The sequence below is a fragment of the Macrobrachium nipponense genome, chromosome 27, assembly GCF_015104395.2.
Source record: "Macrobrachium nipponense isolate FS-2020 chromosome 27, ASM1510439v2, whole genome shotgun sequence".
In the NCBI taxonomy this organism is placed as follows: Eukaryota; Metazoa; Arthropoda; class Malacostraca; order Decapoda; family Palaemonidae; genus Macrobrachium; species Macrobrachium nipponense.
In genome coordinates this window covers 38,789,833-38,816,829 of record NC_087216.1, presented here as the reverse complement: position 1 = coordinate 38,816,829, position 26,997 = coordinate 38,789,833, and the positions used below count along the sequence as shown (strand labels likewise).

General features: G+C 40.2%; 1 protein-coding gene and 1 long non-coding RNA gene across 2 annotated transcripts; one reads left to right on the top strand and one right to left on the bottom strand.

Annotated features, from left to right (window-relative positions):
* Positions 1 to 466: 466 nt before the first annotated feature.
* On the bottom strand, positions 467 to 24,552 carry LOC135201035 (RRP12-like protein; the record flags this gene model as incomplete). The annotated part of the gene is given in 6 exon segments (XM_064229882.1): positions 467 to 614; positions 3,063 to 3,210; positions 3,450 to 3,716; positions 13,195 to 13,315; positions 22,713 to 24,128; positions 24,459 to 24,552. Coding segments are annotated over 6 exon segments (2,166 nt in total), but the record flags the coding sequence as incomplete, so codon positions are not given.
* Positions 7,539 to 8,195, top strand: LOC135201036 (uncharacterized). The gene is made up of 4 exons (XR_010311441.1): positions 7,539 to 7,568; positions 7,705 to 7,779; positions 7,910 to 8,002; positions 8,129 to 8,195. It is a non-coding gene; the product is annotated as an uncharacterized LOC135201036 (long non-coding RNA).
* Positions 24,553 to 26,997: the final 2,445 nt, after the last annotated feature.

The window sequence follows — 26,997 nt, the reverse complement described above, 5'->3', positions numbered from 1 at the left end:
CGTGAGACGTCAACCGAGCACAGTCCCGAGACACGGAACGTGGCTGAAGAGAGCTCATCAATGGCGATTGACTCTTAAGAAAGATCAGGAGAACGAGGAATCCGTCCATGGGCCAAATCCAGAGGATTACCAGCCATTAAATGTATTTAACACTTATTACCACAATAACAACTGGTTCCAAAACATACATACTCCCCCCACCCCCTTTACATAGGAAACAGGAAGGGGGAAAGAGAGCTATGCCACCTAATATTACATTCTTATGCAACCAGATAACAAGGTACACAAAAGGCTTATAAGCTCTAAAATGAAAACTTCATGTAGGATGGAAAAATCCCATTCTGATTCTACACAAGAACTATTAAGAACAATGCCTTCATTGAACTAAAGACTTTCTAAAACCCTAATTAGTAATACTTGCATTACACTATTCATGACTTTCACCAACAAACTGTCACCAACCCACCTCATCTTCTTTAATCCAGGTGCCTTTTTCTTTCTTCTTTGTCAATTTCCCTTTAGCCATTTTCCCTTTCTTCTTAAACATACTGTCACCGTCCTCATTGTCTTCATCTTCAGGTTCACTATCTATTGCAGCCAAAATTTCATCCAGGCTGTGAATATAAAAGTAATAATGATTTTCCAATCAAATAAAAAAAATGTTCATGGTGAAAGCTCCTTGCTTTTGTAGGGAGTATTAATTCTTAGGCAAAATACTTTAACTTTCTTCCACTAATCATGGAATCATTAACTTTAATTTTTAGCCTTTAAGAATGTCAAAGGCCACCGAGATGTGCAATACAAGTACTATTTACCAAGCTGTCTTTACATGCTCAGACAATGCAAATACAGTACTATGGTCTACGAGCATTTGTGTTCTATTTTTTTTAGAAATGAGAGAGAGTATAAAACTCATAAGTTGTAAACATTATATTCTTAACATAAATTAAAACATGCTAAATTCTACAATGAAATAGATCCTTGTTTCACCAATGAAAATTAAAATAAATATATTTTATTAGAAATAATTTTCTGTACTGTTCACATGCACATTATTTTTTACATTAAAATTCTGATAAATAAATCTTAATATCCTACCCTACAATTCCTGTATCTTTAACTCAACATGAAACACCTTTTTAGGCTTTCCTACCCTGCAACAAGAAGAACAACAACAAGGTAGTTTGTAGGCTTACTCCCCAAGTAAGTGATAACAGGTTTTGGGGTAGTAGACTGATTCACTCATGGTGAGCATCAATATTACATGCCATCGATTTGAGGTTATAGGGTGGGAAATAGGTTCCATTACTTCTAAACTGGCTCAGATCAACAAAGTAGGCGGCTCATGAGTTAGTTGTGATCTTGATTTCATGGGCCATATTGCCCCCTTGAAGTAAAGATCACAACTAACTCATGAGCCCATTACTTTGTTGATCTGAGCCAGTTTAAAAGTTGCAATTAGTGAATGTATGGGCTTTAGAAATAATGAAAACTCTTTCTCACCCTATTCCCCAAAAATGGATGGTTCGAAATATTGAGGCTCACTACGAGTGATTCCATCCACCAGAGGGAAATTTATGGAAATATTTTTTTAAAAATATAACAGTGAAACCCCCATATTCACGGACTCACACATTCACGGATTTCTCTCTGGAACATTTACCCCCTTATTCGCTGGAAATTCACCTGTTTACGGTATTTTTCTATGAAACATATCCACAAATTCCTTTTTTTTTATTTCATCATAAAATGCACTTTTTGGATAAAAAAAAAAAACAGGTATAAAATTGTTTTAGTGGAAACATTAAGTTTTAACTAACAAAATAGGTCATTTTTACAGGGGTTCCAACTATTCGCGGTGTGTGTATGTGTGTGTGTGTGTGTGTGGTATGCATCCCCCTCCAAAAAAATATGGGGGGGCCACTGTACTCAATTAGTTACCGATTTTAGTTCTTATCTGTTTTGATATGGTGTGAGCTGTAATTATAATTTCACAAAATTAAATAACATAAGGCAGTCCCCGGCTTATGACGTTCCGAGGTTACAACGCTTTTCAATTATATTCGTCAGAAATTATTTCCAGGTTTACGACGCATGTTCCAGGGTTACGGCACTAACGACGCCCATCTGCCAGAAGAAATATGACTCCAAAAATGCAAAATAATCAATATATGAAGGTTTTTTGATGAAAAAGGCAATAAGGATGCAGTTTACATAATTTTTAATACAGTCAAAGCATTAAAAGTAAGGTTTTCTTAGGGTTTTTGACGATTTTCCGGCTTACAACGATTTTCAGCTTTCGGCGCATCTCAAGAGTGAAACTCCCATTGTAAGCCGGGGACTGCCTGTATTAGAAAAAAAACATGTATATATAACTTGGTAAAATTTACAACTGTCTTGTAAATACTAGTCTTTCAACTTCTTGTGGAAGGCATGGAGAATTTTTTTTTGTTTTCAATATGTGCATTTGCTTATCTTTCTTTCAATCAGTGTGCGTTTTTCTTAAATTGGCCGACCTCAAAGTTTCCCCGGGCTGGGGTGCTGCATCCATTTTTTTTAAGCCCGGTTCTTAAGGGTTAAGCAAGTGGAACATATTTATAAGTGGAAAGAGAGTCTGTAGGATCTGAACTGAACCTCAACATAGCCCACTAGCCATATCTATCTTTCTATGGTAAATTTTTGTGATATACAATAAACTTGATGAAATTGCAACGATGTCATTTTAATATGGAGGGACTAGTAACATTCTGTGTGAAAATAGATACAGGTAAGGAATGTAAATTGCCCTTTAAAGGATCAGAGCATGCTGACAGGACCATCAAGACAGACTTCTCAGCTGACACATACACTGCAACAGCTATTTGTGTTCACTTTAAAGTGGAAAATCATTGGTTGATAATATGTCTGATCAAACATAAAATCATCAAAGTATAACAAAATTTACCATGACCACCTCTACTTCTGGAGAGAGAGAGAGAGAGAGAGAGAGAGAGAGAGAGAGAGAGAGAGAGAGAGAGAGAGAGAGAACAATTGCCTTTTAATACAGTACTGTCATTACACACCTGGTTGGATGTGCTTTAGTTTCAAAGTCATCATCACTATTATCACCTTCATCCTTCTTGGCTTCCCTTTCTCTCTTTTTTCGTGCTGCTAATTTGCGAAAGTTGCGAAGTCTCTTTTGAAGAACTACATCATTGGCTGGGACTAACGCTGAAATGAAAGGGTAACTTTATGCATCATATTAAATTTTTTCCTTACTAGTAACTGAGCCTTATCAATGCCTTCATAGTTGAATATACAGTATACTTTAATAATTTCTAGTAAGTAAATAAGTAAATGAAAAATCCAAAGTAATTTTAATTTTCAAGATCAAAGCATAATGTAAATCATTATCAACAAAACTTATAGATTTTCCTCAATCTAACACAGACTACAGCTTCTAGTCTTACCCATGATTCTATCAGCTCCAAATTTCCGCATCATCCTGTCAAAGATGTCTCTCGTTTTATTTCTGAATTTCTTCTGACAATCAACAACCATACCACACATGGCTTTCACAACCATGTCAACATAACTTGTCATAACTGGTATAGGGAATACAACAAAGGTAGATTTGATGAACGAAAGACTAGATCCAACCACTTCTCGTGAATGACAAAGAAGCTGTGTGCACATGTTCTTCATAAGAAGATCCAACATATCTGAAGATACAATATCTGCAAGAAAAAAAATCAGCATGAAATAAGTTTTACTTTTCTTGTTTTGCAATTCCTTAAAAAAAAACTTTCTTTGGTCTCATACCTACATTTATACTTGGGCTACATCATTATGGAAAATATCTTCCATTGAAATATGAACCCCATAATATTCAAAACTTCTTTGTCAAGTTTATAATCTTCATTCCATTTCTACTCAAGGTAATACAACACAGAAGTCTACCCATGTCACATAAACTATAAAGGTGCCTTGGAAGTGTTTACTGGTAGTATGAGTGTTTCCCCACTGAGGTTGGGTCTTCAACAATCTTAGACAATTAGTCATTCTTCTGCAATATATGATATTTACTCATCCAAATCCATCACACAAAGGAGACTAGATTGGGTATTTCACCACTCACACCCACCCATCTCCACCTTGGTTGCACCCTTGTTAACAAGTTAATGGCCAGTTCACACATGCATGCAGAAAACCCTACAAATAAAAAGACAAACTGTCACTGATACTGCTGAAACAAAACACACAGGATTCCGTTAGCAATATTTAGATTTCCTTAGCAACTGAATATTTAAAATTTTCAATAACTAAATCAGTCTAAAAAAATAAGTCATTAACAGCATAGGTTATATATCAATTTCTTACTCAAGAAAACTGCTCATTATCTGCTTAAACATAATTAAACCAAGTTATGAAATCCTCCGAACCAAAAAGAAAGCAAGGAAACTATTACTTCACTGATGATGGCAAATATTCAGACTTGCAAATGGGTCTGGGACATTAACCACCTATATACTAGAGCTGTTTGGGGTGTATGTTTCGAACAACAAAGTGCTGTAAAAACACTTGCAATGCAAACTAAGTACTATCCAGTTGTCTATCAATGATATCTCCCTAGTAAAAGGAAAGAGTTGCTGTAAAGTCTTTCCCTTAAATACTTAATTGAAACTGACAGCATGGATTAGAGTGACCTCTTACAACCAAAATAATGTTATATAAAGGTATAGCCTAACTCCATGGGGCAAAATATGACATTTTTATAAATATATATATATATATATATATATATATATATATATATATATATATATATATATATATATATATATATATATATATATATATATATATATATACAGGCGGTCCCCGGCTTACGACGGTTCCGGCTTACGACGTTCCGAGGTTACGACGCTTTTTCTTAAATATTCAATGGAAATTCCGTCCTGGGTTACGACGCTTGTTCCGAGGTTACGACGCTGACGCTTCCGACGCTCCGAGTTAACAACGCTTTTAAAAAAGCGCATGCTATGATAAAAATCCTTTATAGTTTAGCACAGTACATAATAAAAATATGTTTTTGGTTACATTACAACAAAAATTTTGAGGTTATGATGATTTTTGACACTTTTTTTTTTCGTATTTTTTGAATTTTTTTAGTGACGCCGCATATGCGGAACTAGTTTACGGGCGAATGAATACACTAGCTTGGGATGCGCAGTTTAAAACAGTCCAAAAGCGCAAATATAATGAAAAATCATTGCTTGTTTCCAGTACATAATTAAAAAAAACTAAGTTTCTGGTTAGATTACAACACAAATTCCAAGGTTACGACGTTTTGTTATGCTTTTTAACGATACCTCATATGCAGAACTAGTTTTTGAGCGGAGGTGCATAAATTAATTAACGCTATTAAACTGTATGGTAAATTGACCGAACAACGACCTCGGACGGTCGAGGACGCCAAGCGTAACAATACGAAAGGACGCCACTTCAATCGCGTGCCTGCCTGCATTTCACTAGGTTGTGTGCTGAGACGTTGCTGAAATTCCTTGCCAATTTCGCAAATTTACAATGGCTCCTAAACACCAAAGTACTTCCTCCGATGATAGTTCATCCAAGAAGAGGAAGGTCATCACGATGGAGGTCAAATATGACGTGATAAAGCGTTCGGAGAAGGGAGAAACTAACACCGAAATAGGCCGTTCTTTAGGCTTGAGCAGGACCACGGTGGTAACCATTGTGAAGGATAAGGAACGTATTCTGAAGCATGTTAAGGATGCTGCACCGATGAAGTCAACGGTGATAAACGAGAAGCAACGTAGCCAGAGCATTGTTGAAATGGAGAAATTGCTCATGATCTGGCTGGAGGACCAGAACCAGCGACGTGTTCCGGTGAGCTTAAGTGTGATCCAGGAGAAGGCTAGAGCGCTGCATGAGGCAGTAGTGAAAAAGTTTGGCGAAGGCAGTGCTGGTGGTGAATTTTCCGCGAGTAGAGGTTGGTTTAACCGTTTTAAGGCTCGTGCAAATTTGCATAATGTGAAGCTGCAAGGTGAAGCTGCTAGTGCTGATAGCGAAGCAGCAGAAAGTTTTCCAGGTGGTTTGGCTGAGATAATTAAGGATGGTGGTTACACGGCTGACCAAGTCTTTAATGTGGATGAGACTGGATTATTTTGGAAAAGAATGCCAAATCGAACGTACCTTTCCAAGGAGGAGAAGTCAGCACTGGCCATAAAGCTGGAAAGGAGCGACTGACTTGCTGTTTGGGGCCAATGCAAGTGGTGATTTGAAAACTGAAGCCCTTGCTGGTGTATTTGGCCGAGAATCCCAGGGCTTTCAAGGGCATTTTCAAGAGTCAACTCCCTGTGATTTGGAAATCTAACAAGAAGGCGTGGGTTACCTTAATGGTTCTTCGAAGATTGGTTCAAGACCATTTCGTGCCAGCAGTGGAGCGGTTAATTTGACTTCGAAGGGTCTGCCTTTTAAGGCCCTCTTAGTCCTGGACAATGCCCCTGGTCACCCTTCAAATTTGAGCGACATGCATCCTAATGTGAAGGTGGTGTACCTCCCACCCAATACCACATCGCTGATACAGCCAACTGGACCAGGGAGTAATATGCTAATTTTCAAGGCTTACTACCTTAGAAGGACATAACGTTTTGCTTTGAAGGGCCATAGCAGCTAACAAGGAGTTGACACTGAAGCAATTCTGGAAGGGCTACAACATTGCAGATGCAGTGAAGAACATTGCAAGTGCTTGGGACGAGGTGAAGACGACCACTTTAAATGGGGCCTGGAGGAAACTGTGTCCACAGTTTGTGCACAGTTTTGAAGGCTTTGACCAGGCAGAAGACGTCGAGACTGTGACGAGGAAGATCGTAGGGCTAAGCAAGAGGCTGAAACTAGATCTTGAACCTGATGATGTAACAGAGCTGCTGGCTTCCCATGGAGAGGAATTGTCTGCAGAGGACTTACTAGAACTTGAACAACAAATGATTGAGGAAGAGGAGGCGGCACCAGAGCCAAAACCCAGGTCATTAACTGTGAAAGGCTTGTCAGAGGGTTTTACTCATCTGGAGAGAGCCTTGGCTTCTTTTGAGGCAGAAGACCCTAACGTTTCTAGGTTGACAAAATCAAGAGAGGAATCATGGATTTGGTGACTTTCTACAAGGAGACCCTGAAGGAGAAGCAGACGAAGAGAAGTGTGCAGTCCAGGCTTGACACTTTCTTTCACAAGTCTCCAGTACCACCACCTCCCACTCCTAGTCCTGGTAAGGAATTCTGAAACTGTTTTACTAATTTATGTGTTTACATAGTGTACATATTAAAATGTGTTAATTTTTTTAATGTAACAACTAAATGTAAGAGTAAATTGTAACTTCATTAATTTTCATCATTTGTAATTTTATTGCAGAAGTGGTGACAGTTCCAGATCCCCCTGTACTACCTTGTGACAGTTCCAGATCTCCCTGTACTACCTGTGACAGTTCCAGATCTCCCTGTACTACCTGTGACAGTTCCAGATCCCCCTGTACCTGGACCCTCCCCTCTATCAGCCCGCCCACCTGTACAATCAGGTAAGCAATTTCATTTTTCTCATTTTCATGTTGGAAATTGTTTACACCCTACATACATACGTACACTAACTTACATAGTGGTACAATGTGTTTGATGTTGCATAACCTTATTATTTTTTTTTTTTTTTCATTTCAGACCCCTTTGATAGTGACAGTGACCCAGATGACCCTGAGCCTTTCCATGGTTTTGATGCCTCGCCCTATACATCAGGTAAGGAATCCTTAACAAATTTGTATAAAATGTTTTATAAATTGCTAATAGAAATTTTATTAAAAGTGTACATATGCTACAATTACATCCACCTTATAATATATTTTATGTACCCTATCATTCTTTCCAGATGTAGATGTTCCCTCATCAGTTGATACGAGTATCACCTCTCCAGAGCCCAAATCAGTTGATACGAGTAGTATCACCTCTCCCATTCCTTCAGGTAAAAGAATTCTTCATTTTTATATTGAACATACGTATTACACACTACATATGTCAAAACAGTAATAACATGTGCAGTAGTTACAGTAGTAGTAACTATCATTTTATATATTTTTTATCATTCCAGACTCCCAAGCACCTGCCCATCCCACTCCATAGCCCAGCCACCCACTCTCATGTACCATATGGCCATCCAGTAAGCAAGCCAACCACTAGAATTTGGTAAGGACATTTTTTTTTATTAATGTTTTATTATTACATATGTAATAACCATGTTATGTATGTAACATACATACTATATAATCATATGTACTATTACATTATCATTCCAGACTGGCATGCACCTGTGACTTACATAAACCAGACCTCTACATAGCCTACATGTCTTCATTTTGCTGAAGGTAAGGAATTCTCAGTTGTGTTTAATGTTTGCATACGTACAATAAATTTTGTACACCTAAGTGGTTACATACTGTCCTTTAATATTAATTCTTCATTCCAGACTGCCCATCATCCTAGCCTGTTATCTGTGATAAAGCACACTGAAGTTAGGTTTGGAATGCATCCTTATCATGAATGCTCTACACCTCCACCTCCATCTCCCACAACCTAGGTAACAGCTTTTTGAGACTCACTAAAAGTTGGTAAGTTATGTAAGGAATTTCTAAATTAAGGTTTTATTACTACATGTTATATGTGATATTAACCACTGTATGGTGCATATTACTGTATGTAACTTACTATGCATAGAGTACTTACTGACAAAATAATTTTTTGTACATTCCAGAACCCCCTGAATGATGTAGGCTATGGGGCCACATAAGACTTTGTCCATCCAGGGTTACATTGAACGACAACTTTAAAACTAAAAGTAGGGAATTAATTAACATACATTAACTCTTTTAGTACTCTTGATATATCTACAGTAATTAACATATTGCATTCACAACTTTCTGTAGTGTATATTTTGTACACTAATTTTGTTACTTTTTTCCTTCCTAGAAACCAACTTTTTCACACAACTCCAGGTTGTTACTACAAGTGTCATCAAGGGATAACTACAAGTAGAAGCACCATTTTTGGATGGAAAAAAACCCTTCAGGAAAGTATACGTATCACATGTAACATGTAGTGTAACAAAGTATGAACAGTAAGGTTTTTACATACAGTAGTACATATTACATACGTACATAACTTTTTTTACAGGAATTTCCAACCAAGTTTGATTATGTACATATGTACATGTTATAAACCACTGTACGTATGGTTACTGTATGTAACTTACTACATACATAACATGACTTAACTTTGATACTTTTTTGGTACATTCCAGAAAACCAGGACCCCCTCCATGATGCAGGCTATGGGGCCACATAAAACTTTGTCCAGGGTTACTACATAACATAGCACGACAACTGTAAACTATGTACTACTGTACTAAAGGTAAGGAATTATACATAGTAGTAAACATACATTAAGTAAGTTTTATACGTACATACTAAAAAAAAGTGACCAAGATCTCTCACATGGGATAAGTGATCAAGGTCCCTCATGGAATTACATACTGTACACTCCCTGCTGAACAGGGGGTGTAGACCAATCATTTACAATATGCATACCAGTTGATATTAAACCACTGTATGGTGCATATTACTGTATGTAACTTACTATGCATAGAGTACTTACTGACAAAATTATTTTTTGTACATTCCAGAACCCCCTGAATGATGTAGGCTATGGGGCCACATAAGACTTTGTCCATCCAGGGTTACATTGAACGACAACTTTAAACTAAAGGTAAGGAATTAATTAACATACATTAACTAAGTTTTATACATGTTATATATGTGATATTAAACCACTGTACGGTGCATATTACTGTATGTAACTTACTATGCATAGAGTACTTACTGACATACTAATTATTTTTTTTTTTTTTACATTCCAGAACCCCCTGAATGATGTAGGCTATAGGGGCCACATAAGACTTTGTGCATCCAGGGTTACATAGCAGGACAACTTTAAACTAAAAGTAAGGAATTAATTCACATACATTAACTTTTTTACTCTTGATATAACTCAAAGTAAGGAATTATAAACTAAAAGTAAGGAATTAATTAACATACATTAACTCTTTTTACTCTTGATATCTATAATTTACATATTGCATTCAGGACTTTGTGTAGTATTTTGTACTAATTGTGTTATACTTTTACCTTCCAGAGCTACCAGACTGAGATTTTAGTGTACTCCAGGATCTACCAAATACTACTACGAAGTGTACAGTGCATAATATAGTGTTTAGTGTATAACTAACCTAAGGATTAAGTGTAGTACATGTGCTTTATAGTGTCACAAGAGTTTAAATAAAGAATTATACCTTCAAGAACCATCCTTTGCCATTGAAATAACCACACTACACATCATGCAATATACTTGCATGTCACACAGGTAAGGTCTCTAACTTTTTCTTAGTTTAAGGCATATTTCCAAGTGTCGTTCCGGCTTACGACGATTTTCGGCTTACGACGCGCCTCAAGAACGGAACCCCCGTCGTAACCCGGGGACTGCCTGTATATTATATATATATTATATATATATATATATATATATATATATATATATATATATATATATATATATATACACATACACATACACACACACACACACACACACACACTTACCAAATAACTACATAGCTATTGTTTCCACTTGTGCGGCAGATCAAATTCAAAATTTCGGGGGTAGCACTCCAATATACGTAGTTTGTGTAGGTAACAGCCCGTTCCACTAATGGAATACTGGAACTACCTAGCAGATAATCCTCATTCACTTTATGCCTTATGTCCACCAGAGGGGAGGAGGGTGGGCTCTGAATCTGGGGTTACTTGATAAGTATACGTATATATAACTACATGGCTGAATCAAGTATATATATAACTACATAGCTGAATCCCACATTGAAAGGAGGGACACATGGACATATTATTTCACTCCAATACATTAAGTCATGTAATGAATTTGAAACAGATAAGTTGCTAGCTTTGAATACAATGAATGTTGTTCCTTGTCAGTTAAGAGAGCCTGCTATAAAAAAAACTGCAGCTGCTTGTCGCTCAACTTAACATGTAGTTGAGTCTTAAGGGGGAGCTTTGCAGCAATAGAGTACTCTGATGGCTACCAAAGCATCAATGGTGGAAATTATGCAGCTTAGGAGTTATCCAATAGCTAGCAAAACTTTAAAAGGTGCCCTTGCCTTGGGTGCAGTACCAACATTAAAAAAAAAAAAAAACAAAAAAAAAAAAAAAAAAAAAAAAAAAAAAAAAAAAAAAAAAAAAAAAAACAGAAATACTGTCCCCTGCACTGAAATAACACAATAACCCATCCACTGAGAGTGGTGGGTGCTCCAGGTGCTTTGTACCTCCTGGCTCCTAAAAACTATACCTTGGTAGAAGGTGCAAAGATAGGAGAACATACTATGCTTCTTCTTACCATACCATGCCAGTCCCTATCCTATGGTACTGCGGATTTTAAACGCTGTTAAGCTGGCGCCAGTCTGGAGTTTGTATCAGGCAAGCTGTGGAAGCTTGTGGATTGGTACAAATTGCTGGTGCCAGACTGTAGCTTGTGCCAGGTGAGCTGGGCTTCAGGTGAATTAAGTTCCTCATGGGATGGGAATGTTACATATTTGCCTGTCAATCTTGTAACCTGAGTTTGCTTCCCACTTTCGTCAATGTGGAACCAGAGTTATTTACTTGAGGTGATTAGAAATTCATTTCTTGATAATTAACTTTAGGCAAACTGGGCACCTGTTGAACTGATAGAAGTTTGTGGATGCCATAAGCTCTAAAGTTGGTGCCAGACTGTAGCTGGTGCCAGGAGAGCTGAACACAAGGGAAGCCCAAATCTCTGGGCGGTAGGATCTCTATAGCTGAGGCCAGACTTGTAGATGGCGCCAGGTGAGCTGGGCATCAGGTGAGCTAACAGCTCGAGGTTCTGGAAGCTCAACAGTTAGCGACAGACTGCAGCCGATGCTAGTCTGGAGATGGTGCCTCTCGCAGAGAGGTATAATATTCTCTAGTGGCAGACTGTAGCTGGCAACCTAATGAGTTGGGTGCCAGTCAAGCTGCAGGGAGTTTGCAGACACTGTATGTTCTAAAGTTGACACAGTGCAAACCTGAACCTCTAGGCAAAAGGATAGCTAGTAACTTGAGGTTCTGACAGCTCTATAGCTGGCACAATTAGAACAAGTGGTTCGGTTTTCACTTCTTATGATAGAGACATGAAGGCTGATTATACCTTGCAGTATGTTGAAGCAGAAGTAAAGTAAAGTAAAGGGGCATATGTACCTGAAATTACAGCAGCAGAGGCTGCTCTGATGTTCTTAGCTTTCACTAAAAGAAGGCAAAGATGTTTTCCTGAATCTGAGTGTATTGCTTTCCTGAATCTGAGTGTATTGCTTTCCTGAATCTGAGTGTATTCTTTCCTGAATCTGAGTGTATTAGAGATAAAATCTCTAGGATTAAGGCCAAACCAATCTTGGTCAGATGGCAACGGGGATTCTTGACAGACCATCAAAAAATATGAAGGCCCTCTTGATCATCAAGTCCCGCTCAGGTAAACACGTAGAAACGATTCCAATTGTACAGAGAGCTCACTTGAGAGAGAGAGAGAGACCAGCTTAAGGCAGTCACAAGATTCCGAAGTCGCCAGTTACCAGCCCATGAAGTTTTAAATATATTTTGTATATATAAAATGTATTTTTAAAAGTGTTAATTTTATATATATATATTAATCATTAATTTTTATTATTATTGTTATTATTATCATCAATATTATTATTATCATCATAATCATAATTACTATAATATTTAATTCATTTATTTTTATATATTTGTAATTATTATTAATTGTTTTTGCTGAGGTGAAACGGGTGAAATGTAGCGAAAGAGAAAAATCATCCAAGCCTGGCCCAGCTGGGAAGTCAGTGGGAAGCAGAACCCCGTTTTAATACCCAATAAACCACCACCGCTCAGCGCAGTCCTGAAGACTCACTCAAGTAAGACTTTTGATTTTTTATCATTACTTATTGCATCTGATTGTTTTTATATTGTATTGTTGTTAAATTTTTGGTGAAGTTTTCTTTGAGAGTATGGGATCACATGGGGAAAAAAAAAAAAATTTCCTTACCTTTATATTGATATGCAAGAGACGTAATGGCTAAGATTGTATTTGAAGCAAGCATCGGTGACCCTGCCAGCCCTGCCAAAAGCATCGTTATGCACCTTCTGACTGTTTCTTCTCCTGTACACTGCAATTGAATTCATACATTTAATGATTATCATCAGGGGGGTCTGTTAACCAAACTAAAACTGCATGACCAAATGAATTTATTCTTGTGCTGACAAATGACAAAAGTAGCCCTGATTGACAATAACTATGTAAGTTCACAAATTTTTTAATGCAAGATGATACTAGACAATTCATATACAGTACAGGCAGCCTGCGGTTAACGGCACAATCGCTTAGTAGCAAATCGGTTTTACGGCTGTTGTCAAAAATATTCATTAAAAAAAGAAGATATTTTAAAATGTTATTGTTATAATACAATTAAGTTTGTTCATACTTACCTGGCAGATATATATTTATCTGTATTCTCTGACGTCCGACAGAATTTCAAAACTCGCGGCACACGTAGTGGGCGGCCAGGTGGTAGTACCCATTCCCGCCGCTGGGCGGCGGATATCAGGAACCATTCCCATTTTCTATTCATATTTTATTCATGACCCTTGTCTCCTGAGGGGAGGAGGGTGGGCACTCTAATTATATATATCTGCCAGGTAAGTATGAACAAACTTAATTGTATTATAACAATAACATTTTGTTCATGAAACTTACCTGTCAGATATATATATAGCTGAATCCCACCTTCGGATGGTGGGAAGAGACAGAATAGGATTTTTTAGGAAACTTAAATTAAGTAAATGATGTACTTCTTGGTTCCTTACCTGTTAGCAAAGTAGACTCTGTGATTACTGTCACTTAAGCCTGCTTCTGCTTTTATCAGAGTTGCCAGCCAGGTGCACTCTGGATGCTCTGTCAACGGGGACGTGACCTCAATGTGACAAGACCATCTAGCCAAACATATGGCAGTAACACAGCAACCGACCACCACCTGACCAACTAACCAAAAAACCCCTGACAGTTAAACTAAAGAATGGGAGATTTCCACAGAAGATCTCACCATCAACCAAAAACACAACAATAAAACTAACCTATTCTAAGCTAAGGGATAGGGAGAGAGCTACCTTCAGCCCCCAAAACTGTGTCTGCCGAAACGTATGGCCCCAAAGAACTACAGTTCTCGTAAATCGTTCTCACATCCCGGAGGTAATGTGAGGCAAATACGGAATTGCTCCTCCAAAAGGTGCTATCAAGGATATCTTTGATAGACATATTCCTTTGGAAGGCAAGAGAAGTAGCTACGGCTCTTGACTTCGTGAGCTTTCACTTTAAAGAGGCTCAAATCAGTCTTCTGGCAAGATGAATGAGCCTCTTTAATGACGTCCCTCAAGAAGAAAGCCACAGCATTCTTCGACAACGGCAAATCTGGTCTCTTCACCGAGCACCAGAGATTACCTGAGGGACCTCTTATCTCTTTAGTTCTATGAACATAGAACTTGAGAGCCCTGACAGGGCACAGGGCTCTCTCTGGTTCTTGACCCACGAGACCCGACATACCTTTGATCTCAAAGCTCTTGGGCCAAGGTTTAGACGGGTTCTCATTTTTTGCCAAGAAAGTCGGGCTCAACGGCAGACAGCGTTGTACCCCTTGAAGCCCACTAGGCTACTGAACGCTCGGATTTCACTAACTCTCTTCGCCGTCGCCAGAGAAGCTAGGAAAAGCGCTTTCTTCGTCAAGTCCCGTAGAGAAGCTTCGTGGAGAGGCTCAAAGGGACTCAACATTAGATGCTTCAGAACCACATCGAGATTCCATGAGGGTGGTCTTGCCTGTGGAATCTTGGAGGTTTCGAACGACCTTAAGAGATCGTGTAGATCCTTGTTGTCGGAGAGGTCCAGTCCTCTGTGTCGAAAAACGGCCGACAACATACTCCTATAACCTTTAATTGTAGGAACTGCCAATTTCTGCACATTTCTTAAATAGAGCAAGAAATCTGCTATCTGGTTCACAGAGGTCGTGGAAGAGGAAATTCCTTCCTTTTTGCACCATGCCCTGAAGGAGGCCCACTTAGATTGGTAGACAGCTCTTGAAGAGGCTCTTCGAGCATTAGCGATTGCTCTCGCAGCTGCCTTCGAAAAGCCTCTCGCTCTGGCCAACTTTTCGATAGTCTGAACGCAGTCAGAGCCAGAGCGGAGAGGTTTTGGTGATACCTTTTGAAGTGAGGCTGTTTGAGTAGATCTCTCCTCCAGGGCAACGTTCTTGGGAAGTCCACAAGGAAAGTCATGACCTCTGTGAACCACTCTCTTGCTGGCCACATCGGGGCAATCAGAGTCAACCTTGTCCCTTCTGAAGCTGCGAACTTCCTCATGACTTCCCCCATGATCTTGAATGGGGGTGAAAGGCGTAAAGATCTAGGTCTGTCCAGCTCCAGAGCAACCGCCCGTCCACCGCAATTGCCCCTGGATCCAGGACCGGGGAGCAATACAGAGGAAGCCTCTTCGTCCTCGACGTAGCGAACAGGTCGACTAGAGGACGTCCCCACAGTCTCCATAATTGCTGACAGACTTCCTGGTGCAAGGTCCACTCTGTTGGCAGAATTTGATTCCGACGACTAAGAAGGTCCGCCCTGACATTCTGTACCCCTGCCACGAATCTCGTCAGGATCTTGATCTGCCTTACGTCTGCCCATAGCAGAACTTCCCTCGCAAGGAGAAAAAGGGATCGGGAGTGAGTTCCTCCCTGATTCTTCAGATATGCAAGGGCTGTGGTACTGTCCGAGTTGACTTGAATGACCTTGCCTGACACTTTGTCTACGAGACTGCAGCGACAGGAAGATCGATGCCAGTTCCTTACATTGATGTGCCAGGCTACCTGTTCCCCTCTCCAGGAGCCTGACACTTCCTCCCCTCCTAGTGTTGCTCCCAACCGGAAATGGAAGCGTCTGAGAACAACAACTAAGGTCGGAAGGGGCTCAAGAAGATTTAGGGGATAAGCCCTCCCTTCGCAACTTCTGAGGGTCGGAGCCACCAAATCTAAGTGGGTTCTTTCACTGTGTTTGTAGATCCTTAGGATCGCATTCAGGTCCTCCTTCGCTTTCCATTCTTCCGCAAGGAAAAATTGAAGAGGCCTGAGGTGCAGTCTTCCCAACGAGACAAACTTTTCCAGCGAGGAAATGGTGCCCAGCAGACTCATCCATTCCCTAGCCGAATAAGCTTCTCTCCCTAGGAAGGCTGCGACTTTCTCTAAACCCAGCTGCTGACGTTCCTGGGATGGAAACGCCCGAAAAGCCACTGAATCCATCTGAATCCCCAGATACACGATGGACTGTGTCGGGGTCAGATGTGACTTTTCGGAGTTGATTAAAAGACCCAGGGATTTTGCTAGGGCTAACGTCGACTGAAGGTCCTCCAGACATTTTCTTCTCGACGACGCTCTGATCAGCCAATCGTCGAGGTAGAGGGATATCCTGATCCCTGAAGAATGGAGCCACTTCGCTACATTCCTCATCATAACTGTAAAAACCATCGGGGCCGAGCTGAGACCGAAACAAAGGGCTCTGAATTGCCAAACCCTGTTGCCTAAGACGAATCTCAGGTACTTCCTTGAAAGAGGGTGGACGGGGACGTGAAAGTATGCGCCCTGCAGGTCCAGAGACACCATCCAGTCACCAGGTCTCAAGGGCTCCTAGCACGACTGAGGCCGTCTCCATTTTGAACTTGTTTATCTCCACAAAAAAGATTGAGCCTGCTCACATCCAGGACTGGGCGCCAACCCGACGACTGCTTCGGCACCCGGAAAATCCTGTTGTAGAAGCCCGGTGACCCCAGGTCCACGACTTGCTTCACCGCTCTTTTTTCGACCATCTGTCTAAAAGATCGAAAAAGGAGGAACTTTTCTCTCTCCCTGATAAGTCGGAGAGAGGTCTCTGGGAGTTGATGTTAAAGAGGCGGATGTAAAAAGGGGGTATCTTGTACCCTTGCTCTACGATCTTGAGAGTCCAAGGGTGCCGCCCCTCTTTGCCTCCTGCCTCCGCAAAGAACTTCAGCCTGGCCCCGACTGGCGTCTGAAGGACAAGATCTTCATTTGGTAGATTTTGGCTTAAATGAAGCTCTTCCTCTCGAAAAACCTCTCCTCGAGGGGGGTGCCCCGCGGAAAGGGTTTGACTTTCTTCGGGGGTTTAACGAACGAAGATGTAGAGGGAACTGCTGGGCGCCTTGAAGACTGTGCCAAGAGGTCCTGGGTCGCCTTCTCCTGCAAACTCGTCGCAAGATCCTTCACCATAGCCTGGGGGAAGAGATGGTCCGAAAGAGGCGCAAAGAGCAATTCCGCTTTCTGAGTGGGAGAAACCGACTTAGCGGTTAAAATTACATAGAAGAGTCTCCTTTTCCTTCAGGAAAGCTGTTCCAAAATGAGAAACCAGCTCTTCCGAAAACCATCCCTGACGGCCTTGTCCATACACGAACACACCGCTGGACAGCTCCCCCAGACTGAGAGAATCAGGGCTTCTAGACTGAAGGTCCAAAACTCCCAATGCACCAGTCTAAGAAATTAAAGACAACCCAAAGTGCGCAGAAGTCCCCTTCAAGTGGTGGTCCGTCTCCACAGGAGTCCAGGACACCTTTGCAGATGATAAGAGGGACCTTCTCTGTGCGTCCACTAAACTGGAGAAGTCCCCAAGAGCGGACGAAGGAACCTTTACCCCCACGTCCTCCTTGGTTTCATACCAAATGCCTCCCTTCCTGGAGAGTCTAGAGGGAGGAAGGGCGAAAGTGGTCTTGCCCTGGTCCTTCCTTCGAGACATAAAATCTTGGAGGTTCTTGAAAGCCCTCTTAGTTGAAAGCGACGTCTTCATCTCGACAAACTCAGGAGTCTTGACTGACTTAGAAGACGAAAGTTGCGAGGGAGGAGACCTAGGGGCTGCCGGCTGAAACTTATCCCCGAAGGAAGAACGTAACAGCCGCACAAGAACCTTATAGTCTGAGACAGCCGAAGCTACAGGAGGTTCTTCTTCGACTGAACTCGCTGGACTACTAAGTTCCCCTTTTCTCTAAGAGGAACTGGAGAACGTCCATCCGGAGAGGGCGTACGTCCAGCAGGCTTAGGCCTGAACAAAGACTTCCGCTGATTGGAAGTCACCGCTTCAGGTACGGACTCGCCCTTACGACGATCCTTTGAAGGACGGACATCTTGTGAACGTAGAGCGTCCTTTGAAACAACGGGAACTGTCTTACTACTAGACACGTCCCTCAGAGGAGGAAGCACGAGCTTCCTGACGAGAGGCGCCAAAAGCGTCCTGCTTAGCCAGGCAAGCGTCCTGCTGAGCGTCCTCAAAAGCATCCTGCCTCGTCCGAAAAGCGTCCTGCTTCGAACGGCGAGCGTCCTGCCGAAAGCGCAAAGCGTCCTGCTTCGAACGGCGAGCGTCCTGCCGAGCGTCCTGTCGAAAGCGCAAAGCGTCTTGCTAAGCGTAAGATCTACTCGGAGAACGAGAACGGTGACGATCCGGAGGCGAAGAGAGAGACGAACGAGACGAGAGAGAAGGAGACTGCTTCGTCCTCTTGACGGGCAGCCTGACGTCCTTTCTCCGCTTAGGCTCGACTGCTGCTGGGCGAGTCCTTTGAGCCATGAGAGACGAAATCTGGTCCTGAAGGGACAAAAGGATTTTCTTCGTAGGTGACGAAGAAGAAGGGGCAGGACTGACCCTGCGAGAAGGCGAGGGGCGAGGGGACGCCTCCTTCCTTCTCGCAGGTACAACTACCTGCATCTCAGGGGAACACGCCTGTGCGCACAACCCAGCGTCCTCGTCGGTTGAGACTCTACCTCTCTTCTGAGGAGGAAAAGCGTCATACGCGTCCTCTGAAGAAAGCGGTGACATAGGACGTGAAGCGTCCTCAAAACGAAAAGTCCTTTTCAACGGACGAGAGTCTCTCCGAGCGCTCCACCCCTTGCGCGGGAGGTTGGACGCTTCGGAGGACGAAAAGCAATCCTTCAGGACGCGCGCTCGTGCGCGCTCCTTGGCAGCCTGGGACTTAGCAACAAGGCCTGCCGAAGGGACGCTAGATCGGTGGGGAGCCCCCGTAACCCTCTTGCGGCTTTCGACATACCCACTCCCTGAGTCCTGGGAGTCCGATAGAGGTCTAGGCCTAGAGGCATTATGGGGCCGATCTGACGCCCCCTCCACAACACTAGGGGCACTATCACAAACTTTCACAGGGCCAGTTTCTAAGGCCAACACTTTCGATTCAAGAGCGCGAATAGACTCGAGAATCAGAGAAAGGGCGTTACCTTCTCCAGACACAGCAATAGGGCCCGAAGGCAACAAAACAGGATTAGGTTGAACAAAATCTACCGGTGTTAGAGGAGGAGAAATATTACATTCCTTACCTTTTGTAGAACTGCTCTTGGAGGAAGACCTCCTGACTCTTATCACGCTCCAATTTACGCCGATAGGTCTCATACATCTTCCATTTATCATCTGACAAATCCTTGCATTCATTGCACCGATCATCAACCAAGCAAACATGCCCCCTGCATTCCATACAAACTGTGTGAGGATCAACTGAAGGTTTAAGAAGCCTCACCTTACATTCACTCCTCACACACACTCTGAAACTCCCTGTACTTGATCCCGACATCATGTACACAGAAAAGCCAATCCAAAATAAAAAACCAATCCACTATTACGCGTGCCAATCCAACAATCCAGAGTCGATACCAAAAGTCAATCCAGATAATTTAAAGCGAGATAATCCAAAAATCCTAGACGGAGGTACTGCAAACAGTTGTTTCCAGCACCGGCGACAGAAAAAATATGAATAGAAAATGGGAATGGTTCCTGATATCCGCCGCCCAGCGGCGGGAATGGGTACTACCACCTGGCCGCCCACTACGTGTGCCGCGAGTTTTGAAATTCTGTCGGACGTCAGAAAATACAGCTATATATATATCTGACAGGTAAGTTTCATGAACAAAGTATTTTTTTGGCACAATTTTCGTTTAACAGCGCCGCTAGCCCCGTTATGTCTAACGGGTACATACATTTGTAGAAATACCCTTCAGACCATAAAGGTTATGCAAATGATATTAAAATTTTTTATTGAGAATTATTACATAGGTATTAGGGTAAACTATATGCCCCTGACACTGTTCTATGTCAAATATATAGAGTTAAATAAGTGCAAATTTAGCTATGGATGTGTCGACTTATAAATGCTCTTGCTTTCATGTTTAAAATGTGTATGAAAATGTATTACATATAGGGTATTTTTATTTCTACACATAAATATGATATAAAGGCAGCTTTTGAAATTGCCCTCCACGTTAGTGGATGTTTTTCATGTTCGTTTTTGTGAGCCGCTGCCTGCCGCTCTCCCGAAAATATAGTTTAAAAAAGTGCAAATTTAGCGATTGATGTGTCGATTTTATAAATGTTCATGCTTTTATGTTTAAAATGTGTGAAAATATATTACGTATAGGGTATTTTTATTTTTGTACATAAACACGATACAAATTAAGGCAGCTTTTGTAACTGCCCTCCACATATATCAGAGGATTTTTTTTCATGTTCGTTCTTGTAAGCTGCTGTTCCAAAAAATGCTTTTACAAAGACGTCACATGGTTATACGTATTTTATTAATTTGGGAGCTAATTATAACTCATTTTGTTAATGAAACTTCAGCTTTTTATGATAAGTTTTCATGCCTTTATGTTTACAATGTGTATGAAAAATGTATTACAGGGTATTCTTTTATTTTTGTACATAAATATGTCCATTTGAAGTCTTTGTAACAGCCCTTCACATGTTGAAAAGAATGGGTTGTTCAGTCGCGCCTGAATAATAACATTTTAATTTTTATCCTTGAATCATGTTTTTATAAATTATATTTACAATTGTTGCATCAATTGATTTTAAAAGACAAAACTCATGTATACATTTGATTTTGCAACACTGCATTTGTTTGTTTTTCCATGGGCTAGAAGTACAAAATATAACTGGAACTCGGTCGATTTTTTGCTTTGTTACGTGAGCAAAAAATTGAGGTACGACCGTACGAGCTAAAGATACTACTGCTACGTAGATGGCATAGTGACGAAAATTAAGATAAGCACAGAAGAAAAAGTAAATATGCATCTTTTCCTTAAATCTTTTAAAAAGTTATACATTACTTCACTGTATCCAATAATATTGTATGTATTCTCATATTATTGTATTAAATACTACGGTAGATCTAAGCTGGTTGCGGAGCGGCCAATGTTTTTGTTTGGAAATCAGCTGATGGCAAATACGAGTTTGTTTCGCCATATTTAATGCAATTCTGAGCAAATTTTCTTGCTTCTAGTTAGCATAAACGAATATGTAGATACTTGAATTATATGAGACAAGGTTATTTTTCCTTTCTGCGATGTATTTTTAGGTGGAAATATGACTTGAATATGTCTCGTTGTGATTGTGAACTAATTTTTTTTTCTGTTAACAGATTACGTTGGCGGCGTTTTTATTGAGTAAAACAATACGTTCGCAATTTTCCTTAATATCGTCATAATACGAACTTTACATTATTTATCTTTTATCAGCGTGAAACCAACAGTTAAAATGTGTTCTTTCAAGCACACTAGTTTTAATTAAAATTATTTTATCTCAATTCTATCTACGGCTGTGTTTGATGGCATACATTTACTGGAGTTTTATCCTTGTTGCTGATGCATAATAATGGTCATTAGCAGCTTGAACAGTTTTTTCAGCTTCAGCTACAACTAGGTTTAAATTTAACAGTATATTTCGATCTATAGCGAATAAAGTTTTATCTTTGATCTATAGCGAATAAAGTTATTACATTAAGATATCTCAGTCCTATTCTACATAACATAATTTATAATAACTACGGTAATAGTGTATTATAGTACGATGAATGAAATACAAGCCAAATGGATGTTGTTATCCAATTCGGTTGTACTTAGCGCTCGATTGTTTATGGCTGTACACGTTTACGCAATGAGTATATAACATTAAAACCATACTTTCATCATTCTATTTTGCTGTTTTTGAACTTATGTAACTAGAAGATGGGATAAAGTTAGGCTATTGTAATTTGGTCTCTCATAAAATTGGATTATTGTAACTTGAACACTACAGCTATCTGTACACTGTATAAAACCTTATTATATCATTACATACTCTAGACACCCATAGGATTAAAGCTAGGCTTTTTTTCACCTTACAGTATTTATAACACTATAATGTATTGTACAGTACTATTGTACAGTAAATTCTATAGTACTGAACTGCATAAATATAATTTTACTTATTGTGCCATTGCAGGATTATGGCGCCGTTTGACTGGTCTAGTATTCCTAAAAAAGGTGTGCGGCGGCCGTAGACTTTAAAATCGTTTAGTGTCGGCGGCCAGGAACGAAACCCCTGCCGCTAACCGAGGGCCACCTGTACTGATCAAAATGACAGACTTGTAATATTTAGATCAAACACATGTTATGTAAACCATGAATCATTCAAAAAAGGAAAGTTTCTTACCCCAGTATGTTTTTGAATAGTTCCTCCGACTTCTGATATCAGCAAAAAGGCAGCCTTCCGTACAGAGGTAGACAAGCTTTTACCACAACACATAACACTTTCTCCAACCACTTGCTGTAAGAACTCATTTAATTTTTCTTCACTAATACTCTTATCCAGCTGAAGCAAAATTTGCCTGACACACCTTAAGCGAGGTGCACGGGAGCTGGGAGCAGCAGCTGATATAGATTTTAAAAGTAAAGATGACAATTCATCAATATTTTCATTGACAAAGGATTGGCATGCTTCATTTCTGATACTTAGTGTTTCCTCCAACAATCTATAAGCAGCTTTTTGTACATGTCGATCAGTTTTGGAATCCAAAATTGGTTTTACTTTACTGAACAAGCGTAATACTAATGCAGAATCTATAAATGGGAGGAAAGTTCTTGCCAAGTCCAAAAAGGCTTGTCTTTTAAACACATCAGTTTCATCATTATATTTCTTCATGACCATTCCTAGAAATTCTTGATATTTTGGTTGGGGGACAACCTGAAGGTAAGTTCTAATGGTTGAATAAGCAGCAAGCCTATGTCCATTACTTACAATGGATTCACCTGACTCGTCGGTGCTTGATTTACCTTTGAACTTCTGGTGCTTAGTAAGGTAAATATTGAACAAGGCAGGTAAGTAGTTCTTTGCATAGAATGACAATTTTCCTGGGTTTTCCACATTGTCATTTACCAAGGTTCGTAAGGCTGTCATCATAGTGATTCTCGTGTCGTCGCGTAGCCTGATGTGGTCACAGATAATACGAGCAAACTTCTCGTTTCCCAACACCTCGTGAACATCAGTAGCTTTGTCACAAAAGCCAGGAAGAAGGTTCCAGATCTGATTTTCGACTGTATGGTAAGTTTTAGCCAAGATGGAATCTCCTTCACCCTTTTCTTTTAATGAATTAATAATTATGAAACATTTACCAGCAAGATGAACAAAGAAGTCTTCGAAAAATGCCAACTGAGTATTCTTGATGTAACGCTTTAATATGGGCAGAATCCACAAGTACTTCTCGTCTTCTGCAATGTTTCCTGTTACTTGCAAAGGAATGACTTCCATGACAGCTTTTGGTCCTACAGATGTCACAAAGGAACCAATAGATTCCTCCAAATACCTTCTATGTGGAACTTTAGGGTTGTCCATTAGTTCAGAAAGACTTCTCAGGCAGGGTTTCAGCATTTCTGGAAAATAGGCCCCAAGTACTTTGAAGCAACTACCAAGGGACTGAAATACGCAGTCCCACGCTCCTTGGTATTGATATGACAAGCCACTTGACACTGCCTGGAAAATAGTTTCTATTTTATCCCTGTTAGCTACAATGACCTCTTTACTACAATTTCCAATACATTCTTCTAAAAGAGCTTGGAATGACTCGGACACCTGAAATGAAAAGAAAAAAAAAAGAACCAAAATTATTTTCTGAACATATTTAAGGAACGCTCACCTAGAGGGATAAAAAAATAAAAAAAAAAATAAAAGGAAGAGGATACACTATTTCGGTGATAATTCCAGTGACTATACAGCAATATATCATCATCGTTACCACTTTCACATATACAGTTCCCTTTTTGGAGTTAGATTTGATTAAAAATTATGAGCATCAAAGAAAACTACAGCAATAATTCAAAAATTGCACAAGTGATTTTGCATTTCCAATCACTTTGTTCAAAGATACATATCCTGGTTCATTTGTCTGATGGCACTGCTTACCTTGCTCTGTACTTCATCATGCTCACTCTGCCAGTATGGCACTAGCTCCCTGAACCAAGAAGGCATAAATTTCAATCCTTGATCTTGATCGAGTCTGAAACAAAAATGATAAAAATAAACAAAAAAATTTTGATAGCTATGAAAAATACACAGTATTCTGATCCAAAGTTGGATATATCAAACAGTATCTGCACCAATTAGTGTAAAACCTACAATACAGGTTATAATTTTTTCCCTCTTTCTTTTGCCTTTTTCTTTCCTTGTTTTATAACCCTACACAAATGTGTAAAATATTATTAGCTGACTAACATATACAATAAATATCCATAAACTGTCACATTCCACCTCGCTCTGATTGTAAATCATCTGTTATAACAACTACATGGGACAATGACCCTATCAGTGGGCTGGATTAAGCATTTGTTCCTAAACAAGAGGTAAATGCAATACCAAATATTTCCAAAGTTGGATAACCTGTTTGGGAAGAAATGCCTACACCTTTCAACCAACATGAATTTGTAGGAAAGAGGTGGAGTTAACTTATGCCTCTCATGATGGCCTCTTGGGAAAAGTGTCATTGTACATCTTGAATTCTTGGTTCATTGGTTTGAACCATGAGCCGATGCATTTCGTATTAACTAAAAAATTCCCCTTCGGTTAACATACTGTGAACTCCCATATTTGCAGATTTCTCTCCAGAACATATAACCCTCTTTATTCTCGGAAAATTTGCCTATTAGCGGTATTTTTCTATGAATATCCACAAATTCCTATTCTTTTAATCAATTTCATCATAAATGCACGTTTTGTGATAAAACTGTTAAAAAAACAAGGTATAAACATTTTTAGTGGTTTTTCTTGAGTTTTAACTAACAAAATCAGCAGTTTTAAGCATTTTTATAGGGGTTTCAACTATTCGTGGAGGGGTCTGGTACCCATCCCCTGCATTCAAGGGGGGGAACACTGTACTGTAATACTACCTTGAGATATGAGCAGCTCAAAATACAAAATTTTTTATACAAGCTGCAACTCGGTCCATATTTTTGTCTGAGACACAAGGGGAACTACGAGATATGAGTGCTTCGGGAGGCTACAGCTATTGATGCACGGGTCCAGCATCAGCAAAACCAGCATCTTGTTCATTCTCACGTGTTACACGCAGAATCAAGTCAAATCTTGTGCACTGTACTTGTTCTGGCATCATTTTTACTTTTTTTTTTTTACTTTTTTGTGTGCCATCATGGGGCCGGAGAGAATGATGTTGATAGAAGTAAAGCAAGAAATAATATATAAACATGAGCGTGGGGTACGAGTGATTGAACTGGCAAGGCTGTACGACAACAGTACATCTACAATTTTTACCATCCTTAAACAAAAGGATGCCATCTTAAGTGCAACACCAGCAAAACTAACTACAATTCGGTCCCAATTAAGGACAAATATCCAGGAAGAAATGGGGAAGTTTCTGCTGGTGTGGGTGAAAGAAAAAGAGCTGGCAGGAGATACAGTGACGAAAGTGTAATATGCGAAAAGGCCTGTATTGTTTACGGCAACTTGAAGAAGAAAGTACCATCAACTTCAAAAGAGGCAGCAGAAGATACGTTTAAGGCAAGTCATGGCTGGCTTGATTATTTCAAGAAGAGAACTGGCATCCACTCGGTGGTGAGGCATGGTGAAGCTGAGAGTGCCGACGTTAAGGCAGCTAAGAAGTACATCGTACGGTTTGCTGCGCTTATTGCAAAGGAAGGCTACATTCCCAACAAATGTTCAACTGAGAGGAAACTGGATTGTTTTAGAAGAAAATGCCTGAGGACTTGCATCACTGCAGAGGAGAAGCTGCTGCCTGGCCATGAAACCATGAAGGACCATCTGACCCTTGCAATGTGTGCAAATGCTAGCAGGGACTGTAAAGTAAAGCCACTGCTAGTGTATCATTCCGATAATCCTCGAGCCTTTAAGACTCACTAGATTCTTAGAGAAAAAACTGCAGGTTATGTGGTGTGCCAATGCTTAGGGCATGGGTTACAGGGCAGTTTTTTACCGAACGGGTAAATCTCATTTTTGGCCCTGCAGTGAAGAAATATCTTCAAGAAAATAAACTCCCGATGAAAGCATTACTCATTCTTGATAATGCTCCTGGTCTTGAAGATGACATTCTCGATGAGTTCAAGTTTGTGAAAGCCCTCTACCTCATACCCAACACGACTCTAATCTTACAACCTATGGATCAGCAGGTCATTTCCAACTTTAAAAAGTTTTACACAAAGCACTTGTTCTGCCACTGCTTTGAGGTGACTCAAAATACAAATCTAACCCTTCGAGTGTTGGAAAGATCACTACAACATCATGATATGTTTGTGCATTACTGACTTGGCATGGCAAGAGGTTACAAGAACAACCTTGAACTCGGCATGGAAAAACTTAAGGCCTGATGCTGTTGCAGACAAGAGACTTAGAAGGCTTTGAACCTACACCAAGCTAGAAGAGTTGGGTCCCTCGGAAAGTTGATAAGTCTGGACGTAGACGAGGGTGACGTAAA